Below are 18,673 nucleotides of genomic sequence, written 5' to 3' on the forward strand. Positions count from 1 at the left end.
GGGAGATACTGTAGTCCTTCTCTAGTATAGGTTCCTACTGTATCCACTAATTCACCCAAACTTGTATCATTTAAATTGTTCAACCCTGGCCACGCTTAATTAAAACACATCTCTTTTCAGTAACATCCTCCCAATCTTGTGTTCAAAAATATCTAATTGAAATAGGAGTTTAAACCGGGTTATTAATAGGAAATTATACTATACGAGTGAATACAGAAAAAAAACCACTCCACTACGGCAAAAAATAAAGAGGAAAGCAGCTCAAACCTAAAAATGTGTACTCTTCACACTAAAGACAATGAAATAGTGCAGCACTTTCAATAAATAAATGATTTATATTTTTAGCCATGTTCATTCATGTGTATTATTTATACTGTGGTTTATTTATTGAAAGCACTGCGCTATTATATGAAATTGTCTCTTATACTAAATAAGTAACATCTATAATTTATTTTTTACATTTTTTTTCTTTTTGCTCCATTTATATAATATATTTTTTAATTATATATATTCTATGTATTTATAATGATTTTATAAATCATTTAAAATATATTTTTTTTCATTTAATTTTTTTGTCCATTGGGGCAGGGTGGATATGGTCAGTGGAGGCCAGATGCAGACTCCCATGCAGTTGTGAAGCAGCAGATTACTTCTAATGGTGATCTAATTCTGTAAACAGCCGGCAATAGATCACTGTAGCCATGATCTATTGCTGTAGGGGGGCTGGAAAAAGCCGAATCAGCCTCTGGTGTCTAATATGTCTTGGCAACTCCAGTTGCCTCTCCTAATGCATAAATCTGCTCCTGTCCACCTAGGAGTTTTGGGTGTCCCGTCCACCTTGGTGTGTTCCAGCCAGGGGTGGACTGACCATTTGGAAACTCGGGCACTGCCCGAGGGCCCGGGGTCAGTAGGGGCCCCATGAGATGCCCCTGGTACCTTTTTCATAGGCGTTTTTGAGTTTGGGCAAGGACACAGGGGCTCCATGATCCCTTATTGCCCGGGGGCCCCATGAGTTGTCAGTCCACCCCTGGTTCCAGCATTTCCTGTTCCATTCTTCATTGTATAAAAGGTATAAATCCAGTTCTATTTCTGTATGAAAGAGTGAACCCCTCATTATGGGCCCAAGATGAAGTCTGCTGCAAGAGAGTCTTTTGAGACCTGTGGGACTTGCTGGTGGGTAATATAGCTCACCTTGTCCACACAAAGTCAATATCAAAAATATGGAGATGACTTTTTAATGCACAAGTGCAACGTGTGACGTGCAGTGGCCCATAATGGCCTGTTGTTTACAACAGTTAGAATGAGGAAAGACGCCAGCTTGCTATGAGTGACGCCACTCTTTAAGTTGCTGTTTGACATATTGAGTGTAGAATGTGTTGATGTGAAATAAATCGGACAGACACACAGAACTCAGTGTCACTTCCATTAAACTTGCTTTTATTATCTGGACACAGTGAATTTCTCAGTCAGACATTACGGATTGTGTGTTATGGGAGAGGCAGCTCTGGAAGAAATGGCGCACACACACACACGACACGCACATGCGTGCTCTGCACACAGCCCCCGGGAGGGTGTCACCGACCACTCTGCACTCTCTCCGTTGCGCGGAGAGGTGAGACACAGGAATCAGTCAGAATGCAAAATGGCGTAAAAATAATCGATACGTTTAAAAAGAAGGGAAGGCGGGATAGCGGTCACCTGGGGAGCAGAGAGAGGAGGGTCACCATTTATAGTAGGAGTCGTCGTACCTGGGAAGAGATGAAAATGGCAGGATTGATCATGCAGAATGGTTTTATTGTACTTGTGTTACATTGTGTTAAGTTGGCCATACACTAGTAGAATTTTGTTTAAATCTTAAAAACATTTATTCGATTTTTTAATTGTTGGTGGGGTCAAATCAATGTTCAATTCTGACCACAGTAGCAAGAAATTTTGAAAAAGCAGGATGGCATTTTTTTTTCTCAAATTTCTACAGTGTATGTATGTAACTTTCATTCTGTAAAGCACATTCGATCCAAAATCTAAAAGTTAAAATTTCAAGTACTTGGAGATTGTGACATCACCTCAAGTCTCTCCACCTCTTCCAATCAAAATTGGCATACCTAAACTTCAGCTTGAGAAAATGCAAAAGTGTTCCTTGAATGGTGCCCATGCCAAGTCAGCAACCTCATGTGTTTACAGTGCACCATGGCAGTTGCTCCTCACAGGACCTAGGAGGCTAGTGGAGATCACGAACGCAGTTGTGCCTGCTTTGAAGATTTCCAGCCTCCACAGGGATCCCACAGGTATGGCACATATGTTACATTGATCCAAACCGGACCAGAGTAATTATGTTAAACTTGCCCTATCTACACTTCAGCTTTAAGATAGGATTTATAAATTAAAGAAACATTTTTATAATGTGTAACCTAGAGAGGATGAATAAGAGAAGCAATTTGGCAACCTTATGTTTATACTCGTACATAGGCATACTCTTCCTTTGTTGAATTTCCAAGCCTGCTAATTAAAGACAATCAAAACCTCCTAATTAGAGATTTCATATACACTTCATTGGTAGTCACACTTACTCAAGAATGGTCAAATGAAAGCAAAGCTCTACAAGTAAAAAGGTTAAAGTGATCCTGTGTTTTGGGAAAGCAAAAGGTTCACTTGAATCGGGGCTTCCCTTGTTTCCTTTTCCATGCTAGGTGCTGCCAGATATAGGGGAATATGGGACTTGCTCCCTTTCCACTAACATGGCAGCATTGATCTACCCAAATCCACAGCTCAGCTCAAGAGTCATCCCTCCTGTACATGGACAATTTGGGTGCCGGCCATGAACTTCAAAAGGTTCACTTGAATTGGGGCTTCCCTTGTTTCCTTTTCCATGCTAGGTGCTGCCAGATATAGGGGAACATGGGACTTGTTCCATTTCCACTAACATGGCAGCATTGATCTACCCAAATCCACAGCTCAGCTCAAGAGTCATCCGTCCTGTACATGGACAATTTGGGTGCCGGCCATGCACTTCAAAAGGTTTACTTGAATCGGGGCTTCCCTTGTTTCCTTTTCCATGCTAGGTGCTACCAGATATAGGGGAACATGGGACTTGCTCCCTTTCCACTAACATGGCAGCATTGATCTACCCAAATCCACAGCTCAGCTCAAGGGTCACCCCTCCTGTACATGGACAATTTGGGTGCAGGCCATTCACTTCAAAAGGTTCACTTGAATCGGGGCTTCCCTTGTTTCCTTTTCCATGCTAGGTGCTACCAGATATAGGGGAACATGGGACTTGCTCCCTTTCCACTAACATAGCAGCATTGATCTACCAAAATAAACAGCTCCGCTCAAGGGTCACCCCTCCTGTACATGGACAATTTGGGTGCCGGCATTGTAGTCCATCTCCACTCCCCATCAGTATATGTATAATTGTATCAGCTGCACTCCACTCATAGCTCCTCTCTTGCCTTATTTATTGGTCGTTAACAAAATAACTGCACACAACGTCTTCATCTGGGAACCAACCTTCCTTGATACGTTTCGCCAGTTCTGACCTCACAAGGATAGGGGAAGACTGCCATCTTGTGAACAAGCCAGGAGTGATGAACCACATCAAGGAAGGTCAGTTCCACAGTGGAGACGCTGTTGTATGCAATAATTTTGTTGACGACGAATAAAACTGGTGAGAGGAGCTAAGAGTGGAGTGCAGCTTATTCTTGTTTTTCATATTTCTGATGGCAGCTTTGGTGTTTTACTGCTTGGGCACCCAGGCTGGGCTGCCATTAGAAATCCTGGGGCTCCCTAAGCCGTCCTGGCAGGGCCCCCCAATTCCTCCTGCCACCTCCTTGTTTCTTACTTGCTGCACATGGCATCCCTGATGGCTGATCCACCGTGCACAGAGAAGGGGCTTTAAATACCTTATGGCACATGCACAGTGATCCATTAGCCACAGATCTCAGCAATGAAATAAAAATTCCCCAGGGCCTGGCCTCAGCAGTTCCCCAGAGCCTATCCCCAGCAGGGGCCAGGGATAGAGAGGGGACTATTTACTAATTTTTGGCATCCGGCAGGGTAATTCTGCATGATGAAGCTCTCAACAATTAAACGAAAGTTCTGGCCTGCTCCAGCAGATGGATATAGAAGAAGCTAAAAATGTAATTTATTGTAGGGAGCTGCAGCACAGAAGATTAATGGCACCACCTCTGTCCCCAGCCCCTGCTGCTGAACGGGCCTGGAAACCTAAATTGCTGGGAGCCATGGCCTGTGGGATTACTGTGCATGTGCCCAAAGATATTTAGAGTCCTCTCTTTGCCCCTGGGCCTCCTATTGAACTGATGGCGACTGGGTTTAGTAGAGGAGGGCCAGCTCTACCCCCTATTGACGGCCCTGCAACCAGCACCGTTGCATGGGGAAAAACCTGGAACTTAGTCTGTGCTTCCACAGACAGCAATGAAAATATTTTTTTTTTTCTATTGGAAGGCGAAAACCTAATGCACATGAGAAGAGCCTGTACATCTGTGAAAGACTAATGGGGAAGACTGGAAGACAGCTTTAACTTACATATGACAGGGGTTCTAAGCCTATAAGTGTTTTTCTTTAAAGGATACGTTCACCTTTTGACAAAAATAATAAATGCACAATCTTTGCAGGTAAAAAAAAAAATGTGCATTATTTTTGGTTGCAGGAACCTGTTAAGCATTTCACCAGTGATCAGTAGATTGTTGGTGCCATGCAGGTCTTCTGCAGGTCTGTCAGTACATCTGCTTGCCCGTATGGGATGTACGAGCAAGCAGATACACTGGCAGGAAGAATCAATGGACTACCACGGTGCTCCACAGTGCTGTGGTAGCTCACTGAGAACTACAAGGTGGATTCAAATTGATTGGATAGTTTAGGTAGGTCCTTAGAGATCTAAATACATACCTAAGTTCTCAATGTGTCACTATTTCTCCATTATATTCTTTCGAAAGTCTTACATGCAACAGTCCTTATTGATAATGCCTATTATGTAATAAGAATCCAACTATAAACACAATTTGCTATGATTAAGCCTCATATTGGGTGAAATGCGTAAGAGAGGGGGAGTTCTAACCAAGACCGTGTGTGGATGGGATCCATTTTGTTGTGGTTGTGATTGGTTGTTGATGACAGCTTGCTAGGTTGCACCTCACCTTCGCTCTCTGAGCTGCCTATGTTGTGCATCCACCTACCGTGATCTGCTGTTGTAGTTTCCGTTGTCACCATACAGAAGATCAGAAAGCAGGTTGTCAGCGGGACTGTCCCTCTTTCCATACCTAAAATATAAGGACACCATTAGTAGTAGTTGCCTATAACTATGATACCTGTAAATTCTAACCAGTCTTTGTTCTTCACTGCTTAGCTAAGCATTCATCTGCCTTGCTGTGCGTAGAAGCACCTACATTTGTCTTTATACTAGCTTCCTGTAATCTCCTGAACACCAGTACTGGGAGAGCTGAAAGTGTCAGCCATTTGGGCTTTTTTGTATTGCATAGTGCTGTCAGTCTATCACTGTAAATATGCTTACAGGAGGTAAGCACACGGACGACTTGGTCGGTGCACAGGTCCCTGTTCCTTAACCCCCTAGCAACTGCCACCTGGCAGCCCTTTAGAAGGGTTTTAATGCGTTGAGGTGAGTTTCCCGATCATATGACCACTGTGATTGGTCAGCCAGTGAAATCTTGATCGTGATGGAAGCTCACAATGAGCACAGAATGGCACAGTCAGCACAGGATGGCAGTTCCCAATGGAATTGTGTGGCAGCTGGGTATTAAGGAACAGGTTAATGGTAATGGAATGTGATGTCACTATTACAGCCTCCACATCAAAGGACTTGGGAATCTACAATATAGTAATTTAGGCTTAGAAACACGTTAAGCCTATTGTCAATTCAAACCAAAAAGATACAATTATGCTCAGCCTCCGAGAGACCATCAGTACTGTTACAGAACATGCTATAGTGTGAAAAGTATTCTTGTTTCATTGACAAATGTTGGTCAAGTTTAATGGTGCCCCAAAACAGCTACTCACCTCTGCCGTGTCACCAGGTTAATGTAATGCCGCAGGGCTGTCAAATATTTGGTCATTTCTTCTGGTGAAGCATCTTCTCCGGGGTTTTCTGGTTTGGGTGGATATCCCTCTACTATCGTTCCTAGACATATTAAGACGCAGATTGTGACAGCTACCATCATTGGCCAGAGCTTCAAGGAGGTCACCATCTGAAGGACAATAAAAAAGATGAAGTCTTCAGTGGGTTTGGGAGTGTCCACAGACCTTGAACTAAAAGATGACACAATATGTGGATTTCCTGTGAAGTATGAGGTGACACCTGAATAAGTCATAGAAAATCATTAACTGGATAAGCACATTGAGAAGACATGAATGACATTGCCCCCCCCCCCCCTTTAAACTGGATAGCTGATCCAAAACACTACAAATAAATGTCATAGGAGTCCAAAATCTATTTATTTTTTTAACAACAAAAATGCATAAGGCAGCCAACATTTTTCGAGGGCTCTATTATTTTGATGCTGATACAGGTGCAACTACTCACTAACTGTTCTGAACATCTCCTGCCATAGATTTGTTTGCCCAGGAGCTCTTTGAGTCAACTAAATAATTTATTATATTTTTTAAGTCCTGATAAAAGGAGGATTTTTGGCCTCAAAACGTGTTGATGCTTTAATATTTTCTCATTGTAAATGTCTGCATTTGCTTGGTGCTCTTTGTGGCTTAAAAACATTTGGAATATCTTGATTTGGTTAACCATACTTTTGGAGGGGGGAACCTCATTTTCTAGAGAGCTGCAAAACTCAAGCTCTCGAGCTCAAACGGGTCCAGTACCTTGATTCTACTTTCCCTTGGACCCCTATATTGGATATTGGAGTCTCTCTTTTCTTTCTAGCCACTCATCCAGTGATTATAATAGTCTTTGCTTAATCATGAAGTATGTAAATATACATACCAGCTTACATTTTTTGCTAATTTCCAGGTAGGTAGAAGGGGGTTACAGACAGCATAGTGATAATAATACAGGAGTAAACTTTAATTAAACTAGTAAATTAAAATGCACCTGCACAAGGGACGGACTGACAACTCATGGGGCCCCCGGGCAATAGGGGATCATGGGGCCCCTGTGTCCTTGCCCAAACTCAAATAAGCCTATGAAAAATGTACCAAGGGCATCTCATGGGGCCCCCTACTGACCCCGGGCCCTTAGGCAGTGCCCGAGTTTCCAAATGGTCAGTCCGCCCCTGCCCTGCACACAAAGTAACATTTTAGTTTTTGGTGGATGTTGCTACCTTTCTTGTATCTCTCTCGGAAATATAGTGGCTAACTACTACACTTGAAATTCTGAATTTACAAAGAGTTGCTGGATCGTGCAAAAAAGAACTGCAAAGTGGATAGGGACAGAGTCAGGAATTATTGCAGGAAGATCATCTCATAGTTAAGAGTATCCAGGACATGTGTATGTGTACACACAATATATATATTATGGAAGTAGATTTGTAAAAAAAAAAAAAAAAAAAAAAAATGTACAATGGGAGGCTTAGAAATATTTGCAACAGCAGGTTTTTTGGGGACCACTTCTCACTCTCTTTTTTTTTTTTTTTGTTTTTTCTACTTTGAGCTTGGGTGGTTGGTCATCACTACAGGTATTCTGTATGCAGCTGGGAACCCCATTTTTGGTGTAAAAATGCTGCAGGATACCCTTTTTTACTGTCAGGTTGCAGCAAGGAACCATTTTGCTACTGTGAGGATGCATGGGGAGCCTCATCAATATCAGGATGCCATGGGGTAACCTATTCTACTGTCAGGATATGAGGGATACCCAGGCCCTGATGTCAGGATTCCAAGGGGTACTTTCGTTCAACAGTCAGGTAACAAGGGGTATTCATGTTAGGCTGCCATGGGGTACACTATTTCTACTGTCTGGTTACAATTGGGGAACCTAGTCCCTACTTCCACTGTCCGTACTATCAGGATTCAAGGGAAAAAAACCTCATTCCTACTCTCAGGGTGCAAAGGGAACCCTGTCCCTACAGTGAGAACTTGATGAGGAACCCTGTCCCTACTGTTATACTCCAAAGTGCTTTGTAAAAGAGACAAGTGGTCATTTCTAAACACCTTTGAAGCAATGTATGTTTTGTAAAAATCTATTAATGTATATATAGACCAAGTTGTTATTAGAATGTAAGGCTCAAATCCACACAATGCTGAGATTTTACTTTTGGGGGTCCTCCATTGTCTTGGATTATAGAGTATATCAGACATTCTCAACCAAGGTTCTGTGGAACCCTATAGTTCCTCCAGAGGTTGATAGATGTTCCTTGAGCTGTGGCTAATTGCCCTCCTATATGATGATGCCTGCAGAGTCCTGGGACCAATGATACTTGACAAAGCCAGCAGCATGACAACAATGATCTTTTTGGCTGTCTTTAAGGATGCCATTCACATGGCCACCACTGTAAGGGGAACATTCATCCAACTGGTCAACCAATGTAAGAAACATTTTGCCCACTGACCCCAGATCAGTTGGTTTCAGCAGGGGTTCCCCAAGACCTCAAAAATATTGTAGGCGTTCCTCTGGGGTAAAACGTTTGAGAAAAGGCTGCTGTATATCATTTGCTTGTGCAACTTGTGCTTCTGCAGTGGCCCTGAGGCCAGCAGTAAGATTTTCTGTTAATTTCAATGGAAGAGAATAACATAATCTCTTGCCTTTGTAATAACTGCACCCTTGGAGTAGAGCTGAGATCTCTTCTGGAAGATTTTACAAGTGTAGCAGCAACTAAAGTAGCCAGCTTGTATTACGGTTCATTAGAATCTAAGCCCAAAGTCAGAATTATAACATTATTGTATATTAGGCAATTGGTATCATTGGAGGAGAGGGGAAAGTAATATTTGACTTTCTACAGCTAACAAGCAATCCCATTATAGTCAACCTCTTCTCATTCTGTGGCTTATAAGAAGACAAAAAGCTGCAGTTGTCTACAAAGCAAATCTTGAATGTCTATTCACACTTTTTTTTTCTCAAATCGTATGAATTTTGCTGCATGACAATGAATTTCAAATAGTGTCTGGTTCAGATCTGTGTGTTACAGTGTAGTGTGTTCTGAAAGGGAAACTGCATGGTCCCATTACCACCTACACATGTGCATTACCACACGCTGCAACATACATGGAACAGTGTAAATCTAGTCCAGGGGCAAACTGACCATTTGGAAACTCGGGCACTGCCCGAGGGCCCGGGGTCGGTAGGGGGCCCCATGAGATGCCCCTGGTACCTTTTTCTTAGGCTTTTTTGAGTTTCGGCAAGGACACAGGGGCCTCATGATCCCCTATTGCCCGGGGGCCCCATACGTTTTCAGTCTGCCCCTGATCCAGCCTCTAAATATTTTATATTTCAGTCTATTTTTTTTGATTTGGAGTAATTTGCAAAAGATTTGCAAACCTATAGCATTTGCATATCTCAGAAAAGCATCTCCAAAAGCAAGATTTAGCTTGGATACGAGCGTTTGCCATTTTGAAAGACTTGATGGGAAAATGGTTAAGTATAACACTGGCTACAAACAATATACAGAAAGGAATCCTCCAAATATTTTAGTGTATCCATATTATTCACTATATGGATTAAATGAGTATGTTGGACATCTAATTATGTCCTGTATAGAACTGTTAAATCTATTCCTGTTAATGGGTCAATCACTCTCCAGCCAATGTTTGAGCAATTGCTGGAGAGTTAGACAGCCCTGACAGTTCAATATATCTCCCGGGGACTGTATTGGTGAAGTCTCTATGCTGAGTTTCCAGGGTCTGCCCACCTTCTGTGGTTATTATAAGTGGCTTCCACCATCCCCACAAAATTATTATTAATTTTAAAAATTATTAATTTTTAAAATTTTTAATAAATAGTATTAATTAAAATTATTATTAAATATTAATTATAAGGAATACAGTATGGAATTATGGTAGATAGATGTTACTGTTGATCTCTCTGTGACAAATAAGAAGCCAAGGGCTGACTCAGCCCCCCACCAGACTCCAGTTATAACTAAATGCGCAATATGGCCAAACGTTTGTGGACAACTGATCATCACACCTATTATAAGGTCAAAACCATGTAGATGTCCCTCCAAATTACTGAGTTCCATTGTTTCCAGTACTATTAATGCTATAGCATGCAAAGACATTTAGTTGATTGTGCACATTCAACCTTGTGGTAAGGTATTGCCCTTTTCTGTTCCAGCATGGGTGTGCCCCTGTATTTAATGGAGGAACCCTAGTGGTCGGTAAAAAGCCCTGAGATCAACCAGATCTAAAGGCAAGTATTCTAGTCTAAAATCAGTACCTGACCCAACAATTGCTTTTGGCTGAATGGCCACACACTAACTACAAAATCTAGAAGAAAGTCTTCTCAGAAGAGTAGAAGCTATTCTAGACGCAAGGAGAAAGGGAAAACTATATAAACTTTTTTTTTTGGAATGGGATGTCCAACAAACATATAGGTGTGATGGTCAGGTTTCTGCAAACTTTGTATGCATATAGTAAATAGAATAATGGATACACCATCATCAACTCAAGTTGTTATATGAGAAATAAGTATATAGCCTACCTACTTGAAGCTTTACCTATTTATAAGTGAGGAACAAACCTAAAATGCACCTGTGCCCAGAATATGGACATTAAAATTATTTACAGTTTCTTCACAAGCAGTAAAAGAGCTTTAAAACAAAACCCTCCTGTGTTTAATGTAAAGTCATTCTCAAAGATCACAATGTTTTAAAATTAATTTCTTCACAATGCCTTCAGATACAGAGGTGAATGAAGGCTGAGCACAGGTTTACTTTAATTTACAGCTTACCAAAGTTTAAAAAATAAGCATTGTTCCTGTATCAAAGAGTCCATATAGATGTGATGGCCAGGTGTCTACAATTTTATATAGTGAATGAAGCATTGTTCCTGTATTAAAGAGTCCAAATAGATGTGATGGCCAGGTGTCCACAATTTTATATAGTGTATGAAGCATTGTTCCTGTATTAAAGAGTCCATATAGATGTGATGGCCAGGTGTCTACAATTTTATATAGTGAATGAAGCATTGTTCCTGTATCAAAGAGTCCATATAGATGTGATGGCCAGGTGTCCACAATTTTATATAGTGTATGGTGTCTACATGTACTGAGCCTTTAATGTGCATTTTATACAGTGTGTTTCTCCTAGTGTCCTACTTATGGTTAATATCACAAATGCCACAATGTGTACCTTGGAGTGTACAAAAGACTAATTATGGAGCTGTGTAAATTTCAATTATTTACAAAAGCACCAATACATATGGTCAGAGGTCATAAAACCCTTATATCTGGGCCATTCGCTGTAAAACCAGCCAATTATATTACCTGCTGAATAAACATAAGCAAGATCTGGGAACATAAAAGGACTGCTGAAAGGATATATTTAGACATAGGTGAGCTGAAACCTCATGTAGAAGGATGGGTAATCAGCCAGTCTTTTGAGCCTGCCGCAATATAGCTTGTGGCTTGACCAATGAGCAGACATGAAGAAAGCACGGTTAAACATTATTCTCTTCACAGAGATTTTCCAACAAATGGATAATTCCTGTGTGTGTGATCCTAGTATTCTCCAGGGGCGGACTGAGAACTCATGGGGCCCCCGGGCAATAGGGGATCACAGGGGCCCCTGTGTCCTTGCCCAAACTCAAAAAAGCCTATGAAAAAGGTACCAGGGGCATCTCATGGGGCCCCCTACTGACCCCGGGCCCTCGGGCAGTGCCCGAGTTTCCAAATGGTCAGTCCGCCCCTGGTATTCTCCAATAGTCAACAGCACTTGTCCCCCACCACCTCCTCAGGGATGCCCTATGCAGGTAGATTCAAAACAATGGTCACATTATCTATGTACTTGTATTGTCTTGCTTGGTGCACATAGGTCATGCACATGGGAGATAAGTCATAATGGATGCAATGCAAAAGACTCAGTGTTTATATTCAGAATTACTGATAAACGTGTATTTTTTTAAAAGTTAGAACCTAAGCTTTGAAATTTTATTCCTAAATATGCTATAGGAGTGGAGAAAAAACTGATACAATTACAACCCATATGGCAGCTGGACAGAAAAAGTCCAAAGTGAGTGGTGAGATGTCATAGCTAGACTCCCTGAGAGACTTTGTTTTGCTAAGCTACTTAAGAATTTACTTCCCTAAACTGAAGTTCCTGGAAAAATGGCAGCCTTGGGTTGCAAACATTGAATGACAATGTTCATTCCCATTCTCCAAACACAAGTTTTTTTGGTGATGTGTCTCTAAGCTGGAGTTCCCTTTTAAAGTATATTTAAAGGCCAAACTTTTAAAATTTTCAGAAATAGTTACAACCCCTGTGCTTACTTCCTGTAGACACAACAGGAAGTATGGGGAAATGAGGGGAATCTCCCTTGATACAGTTGTCACCAGAACAAGTGCCCCCATCCCCTCATTGGAAGAATTTCCCCCTTTTTCTATTCTGATGATACCTTAAAATGGATTCCCTATTTGACATCGACAGTGGTCACCAGGACAAATAGAGTGAATTTTAAAGGAGTTTTGCTTAGGCAAGAGTGCATTAACTTGAGCATAGGCGTGTGCACGGGGTGTGTCGGCCGTGCCTGGGCACACCCTAATCACCCAGTTCGCATTAGCATTATCGCTCTGTGTGCCGGTGGGGAGATGGGAAAGATCTCCCACCAAGGGACTTTGCTCATAAGAGAAGTGTGGAGGCATTTCTCTCTCATTCTAACTGTGCAGGCAGGGAGATATTGTGCTGCAAGGAAGATATATATATATATATATATATATGTACATGCGTGTTTGAGCTTTGGTGTGCACACCCTAATGCCATAGGTTGCACACACCTATGAACTTGAGGTTTCCTATCCTCACCTTCCCAAGTAACTTTATATATATATATATATATATATATATATATATATATATTTTATTTTTTTTTAAGCGCATCATTTTTACATGGGGAAGGGGTCTACTAAGCAGTGGTCCCTAGTATTTTGATACAAGGTGTGATTTAATACTGGCCTCCACCACTGCTTATGCTTGCTTTGCCTTTGCTCTACCACGTGACCAAACCCAATGTTGGTACCTAGAATTTACTCTGGGTTGAGGGCCCCCTTTCCCTTTGTCCGTGTTGAAGTGCTTGGTGTCTCATCCATCAGTCATCAAGCACCGGTGTGCTCACAAGTAGGGATGGAGTCACATTCCCCTAAATAATGTGAAGTAGGTTTGTCATTTAGCTTCCTTCTCAGTTGATCAAAGCCGGGAAGGGGGGGGGGGTTTGAAGTGATTCTGGTAGGGACATTCACCATTCTAAATTTGCACTGTTGACCACTGTCCACAAGAGAAAAAGTAAGGGGAAATCATAAATTTGACAGCCATCACCAGAACAGGAGATGAAGGGGAATCTTCCAATGGGAATACCTGTTCTGGTGACAGCTAAATGGGTAGGTCCCTTAATTTTGTAGAGATTTTTTCCCACTTCCTGTTGCATCTCTGGTGCAGGAAGTAAAGTGAAATCTTCCCAATGGGAGACAGCAAAAAATAAACTGAAAGGTTTTAACCATTTCTTACTATCCAAAGCGGAAAAAAAAGTTACTCTTGTCACACCATAACCTGTATGGTTATATTGTCTCGTTGGGTCCCAATCTCTACTTCATGGTTTCTATATATGGCACTGCTGATGGACAAAAAGCCTGAAATGGCTTCATGAAATTTACAACAGATGGCCCTATAATAGTAGGCTATATTTGCACTATATACCAGTCGTTCTGGATGTGCATTTGGTTTATGGGGGCAATTTTGATTTACAAAAGATTTTATTGGATTTTTAAAAACAAAAGGTATTTCAAAGAGCAGTATACAAAAACGTGAGGCACAATAACGGAGTGCAAATATTGCATTGAGGTGGAACATACAGGGTAGGGCTGATTTGTTTTGAGGGCTTTTTGTCCTTTTCCACCTCAACCCAAATATGACCACGTTTACAAAAAAAAAGAAATCAAAAAAGCAATGAGCTCCTGATGCAGGGATAATATTATTATTACATAGCCTTGGGATATACATACATTGTACCATACTTACTATTCAATAAGATTAACAGATCAATTACTTAAGATGATGCCTTGCTGATCACCTACAAATTATCAACAGAGACTCTCCACTAATTATTTTAGTAAGATTGGAACAAGTATGGATTATCTGGGCTGGGTCACGTTAGAATTCTATTATACATTTAATTTGTATTAAACTAGAAGCAAGGTGCGAGGTCTATGAATGTATTATGATCGTACTATAATCGAGTTATACAACATAAGAATTGTAATCGTTCACCTGGAATTATTTTAAGTATGGTACTATTAAAGGACCAGGCTATCGAAAAGTGATATTTTTTAGTTATAGATGGAGCTTGGTGTTGTGAGTCAGCCCCTAGCTTCTTGTATGTCTTCAACAATGAGATCTCCTTGCCATAAATTACAACTGTGTTCCTGTCCACCTGGCATAGTAAAAAGTATATGTTTATGGTGCTGCTCCAAGCTATGGATGGAAGGAAAAGGATCAATCCACTGGCAAGTGAGAAGACGGGAGCATAAGTCTGAATGATTCCAGTGTCTGCCAATGCAAAGTGAAGGGATGGCCGCTCAACCGACCCCAGGAGTCCAATGTTTAGGAATGTCCTCAGCCACTGTTTTGGCCACACCCTCTGATGTGTTTCGCCCCACCCACCGAGGCTTGTACACAGACGTCACCTCTGTGACCAAGCCCCGGTGGGTGGGGCGAAACGCATCAGTGAATGTGGCCAGAACAGTACCTGAGGCCACTCTTCAACATTGGACTCCTGGGGTCGATTGAGAGTGTCCATCCCTTTACTTGTATTGCCTCTCCACCAGGCAGTTCCCCACCCTCCTTTGTGAGAAGATTCCAAATGGTGCCCCCCCCCCCCCCCCCAAAAAAAAAAAATGTGAGCATTAATCTTCACACTTACTTCTTAAGCATAAATTCCCTTTGCAACCCAAAATTCTCCCCAAACAAAAACTCCCCCTCTTCCAATACAGATCCCTCCTTCCAGCTCAAATCCTCTCCCTCCTCAAATCCCCCCTCCAAGCAAAGATCCTCTACCCCTCAGACTTCCCCTATGATCCCCCCTCCAAATCTACCTCTCCCACCACAAATCCCCACCAAATTACCTCTCCTAGAATTAAACCCCTCAAATTTCCCCTCCTAGCACAAATCCCACCCCCAAATCATCCCTACTAGCACAAATTATCCCCTCCCCCACCAAATCCCCCTTCCTAACAGAAAACGTCCCTCCTAGTACAAATTTTACCCTCCAAATCACCCTTTCTAGCACCCCCCCCCAAATCCTCACCGTGTTCAGGGCAGCCGCCCCAACTGCCCACCTCTTGTCCCAGCCCTGGTTCCAGCTCCTCCTGTTACTTTCTCCAATATATAATATTTACCAGCAAGGATCGTGGGAGAACCTCTTTGTGGGTACAGCAGCTGTGCAGACCTGGGAAATCAGCCCAGAGACCTCATCAATAGAGCCCCCCTGAGAATTAAGAAACTATCCTATGGTTTAATTCTCCAGCATCTACTGAAAACTAAGATATCTGTTTTGGGTGGACAGACCTTTTAATGCAGCCAGCAGTCAAAACTGATCATGCTTTGGAAAAAATGTTTTTGTGGACTAATCACATGGATGTTCTCATGTAAAAACATGCATTCAACATGTGTGCTCAGCTTGGTGGGTCAGTATGGATACCTTGCTTGCTTGCACTGAAGTTTAGGGTTCTAATGGAAAACCTGGACCCATCAGCATGGTATACTTTGTGTGAGATTTCTCAAGGCACTCAGGTTTACTCCCAGAAAAAAATATTGGTAGATAAATTATCTTCAGTCCATATTGTCTCTAGAGCAGCCATTCTCAACCAGGGTTCTGTTGAACCCAAGAGGCTGTCAGGTGTTCCTTAAGCAGTGGCTAGTTGACCTCCTGTCTGATGGTGCCAACATATTTCCAGGACCAGTTGCATGACACCAATGATCTTTTTTAGCTGTTTGTAAGGGATGTATTCTTTCCAAAAGCAACCATTGTACGTGGCATTTTTTCCCCCTTCCCCCCAAAAATTGTTTTTTTTTTTGTATCAGGGGTTCCTTGAGACGTCTAAGTCATTTCAAGGGAACCTCCTAAGTAAAAAAAAAAAAAAGGCTGATCTAGAGCGTGTGGAAATGTTCATCAGAGACAAAAGCACACAATGTTTCCTTAACTGCTTTCTCTAGTACTCCCAGCAAGTCATGTTTTTAGGATTTGCCTGTAGCAACTATCGAGCCAGTAGTCATCACCTGTGCAAGAATGCAGACAGCGTGACCAATATAAGGGATGTAGAGCTGTTGTCAAAGCAAACCTGTCATGTGAGAAAGGCAAGAGTCTACCACTGATCCATCTTGAAAATGCTGGTTACCTGGCACACATTGCTCTTCTTAAATCACTGACCCGGGACGAGTCGACAAATGAGGGCTTCCAACTTGTCCGGTGTTCCCGATCACCGTACTAGTTTTTGGTCAGTGGCTCCTAATTGGAAAGCCAATGGCTCAACATGACAGACGGGTAACTAGCATTTTCAGAGGATGAACAATGACAGACACAAGTATTATTTAGGAAACACTAGATAAGGACCTAAGCACAACATTGCAAATTGTACCTTGCTACGGTATATGTTGGTGCTATTAATAAGTAACAGCATAAAAGTAAGTTACTCACTGTGTGTTGGAAGGAAGGGGATGTGCAGGAAGGTCAGGATGCTTCAGGTTCTTCTCTCTCTCTTGCTCTCTTGCTCTCTCTCTGTCTTTGTAGGCTGCTTAGAAGATTCTGCTTCGTCCTCTGATCTCTGTGGGTTTATATGTCTTGTGATTGCTGAAGAATAAGCAGGACTCCTCCTCCTTCCTTAAACTTCCCTTGCTTTCCCCTATGAGCATACACTCACTCATCCCTGATTGATCAATGACTTGTCTATTCTGGTACCTTGTGCGTATGATTGGGAGGGGGGGGTGGTAAGGACCAAAGAGGTTGGGTGGGGGCAACAGAGGTGTGCGTGGGTGCAAAATAGCCAGTCTATTAACCTTCAGGTATAGGGCATAATCTGCTTTTACAACTCAATTGTTTTATCATTTGATCGCCATAGATGGCAGTTAATTAGTCGGTAATGTTTGGGAGGAGGGTTAAGACATTTGCCTTTATTTGTTCATGTATGAAGAAGTCCGCTTGTGATTGTTTGGGTTTATTGCCCGTAAAATACCTCCTATCAGTGTATGCGGACATTAGCATCCTCGATCCGTATTTGTACAGGCTCGGGATACAAGCATTGGGTGCTGATTAGCATCTTGAGTTTGTTATTTTTGAAGATGAATAGACCAAAGAACTTCTAGAAGATGAATAGACCAAAGAACTTCTAGATGTCCATAAGGTTGACCTGAAAAGTTGAGAACTTTTAAGCTGTCCATTTGTCACTAGGGATTTCCCAACTTGAGGGGTAATCTTAAGAAACTGGGCATATTAGGCTGATAAAGTAGGAGTAAGAACTAAGAACGGCCATACATGGGTTGACTTTCGAACGATTTTTCATTCAAAAATCAGACCTAAGAATAATCGGCTGATTTCCGCTTCGCTAGTGTGGCAATGGCTTTTCGTGGTTCCTCCCCATTTCGTTTATCGGGTATGATGGAAAATTTGTGAAAAACAACCGATTTTCAAAATCATTGGTGGCACCATCAGATTACAGAACGAACGATCTAAAAATCGTTCGGAATTCAACCCATGTATGGCCTGCTTAAGGCTGGCCATAGATAATTTTTTTTTTTTTTCTTAAACAGTGAAAAAAAAAACCCCAAATTGATTCCTCCATTCGTTCCAGCAAAGTGGATGGAGGAATCCTCCCTGCTGTGCTATTGTATTCTGACAGCGGGGACTCCTCTGCTGGCAGGATCCACTTATCAGAGCTGCAGAAGCTGATCAAATGAACGTTTTCTGACAGTCATGGGAATTGCCATAGAGAGAAATTCGACAAGTCCCTGATGAACTGGCCAAATCTCAATCCATCTATGGCCAGCTTAACTGATTGGCATTTATTTTGTGGAAGCATAATGTATCGTAAAGTTGATCTGGGAAATATCCGATTGCCTCTCGGGGGATCAGGAAGGAATTTTTTTCCCTGCAGGAGCAAATTGGATCGTGCTTTGCTGGGTTTTTGTCTTCCTCTGGATCAACTGTGGGTGTAGGATTATAACTTTTTGTTTTTTTTGTTTTGGTTGAACTGGATGGATTTTTGTCTTTTTTCAGCCAGACTAACTATGTAACTATATCGTAAAGAATTGACCTTTTTTTGTCCTTTGTTGCCTATCAGTGCTGCTGATTTCCTACATCCTCTTTGCAGCAATTACATATATGCATGTATTCCAGTGATGGCTGTTTGTCATTTCTCAGGGTAGATTTCCTGGTGGTGGCTACAGTGCACTATGGCTGAGTAATGTATGTTGAAATGACCACTTGTTGCCTCCATCAAAACCCTTACTACTGTGGCAGCAATTGAGCCCCTGTGCTTGGTATAGACGCTATCACTCTATAAC

General features: G+C 41.9%; 1 protein-coding gene across 1 annotated transcript; it reads right to left on the minus strand.

The window, feature by feature from the left end:
* Positions 1 to 1,410: 1,410 nt before the first annotated feature.
* Positions 1,411 to 16,962, minus strand: PYY (peptide YY). The gene is made up of 4 exons (XM_089674545.1): positions 16,812 to 16,962; positions 6,031 to 6,218; positions 5,193 to 5,276; positions 1,411 to 1,748 (listed from the first exon to the last, which is right to left on the minus strand). Exons 2-4 carry the CDS (start codon positions 6,216 to 6,218, stop codon positions 1,721 to 1,723), a joined length of 300 nt encoding a protein of 99 aa, XP_089530671.1. The 5' UTR covers positions 16,812 to 16,962; the 3' UTR covers positions 1,411 to 1,720.
* Positions 16,963 to 18,673: the final 1,711 nt, after the last annotated feature.

Source organism: Staurois parvus, unplaced genomic scaffold (genome assembly GCF_062004578.1).
Source record: "Staurois parvus isolate SC_StPar_1 unplaced genomic scaffold, SC_StPar_1.0 ptg000151l, whole genome shotgun sequence".
In the NCBI taxonomy this organism is placed as follows: domain Eukaryota; kingdom Metazoa; phylum Chordata; class Amphibia; order Anura; family Ranidae; genus Staurois; species Staurois parvus.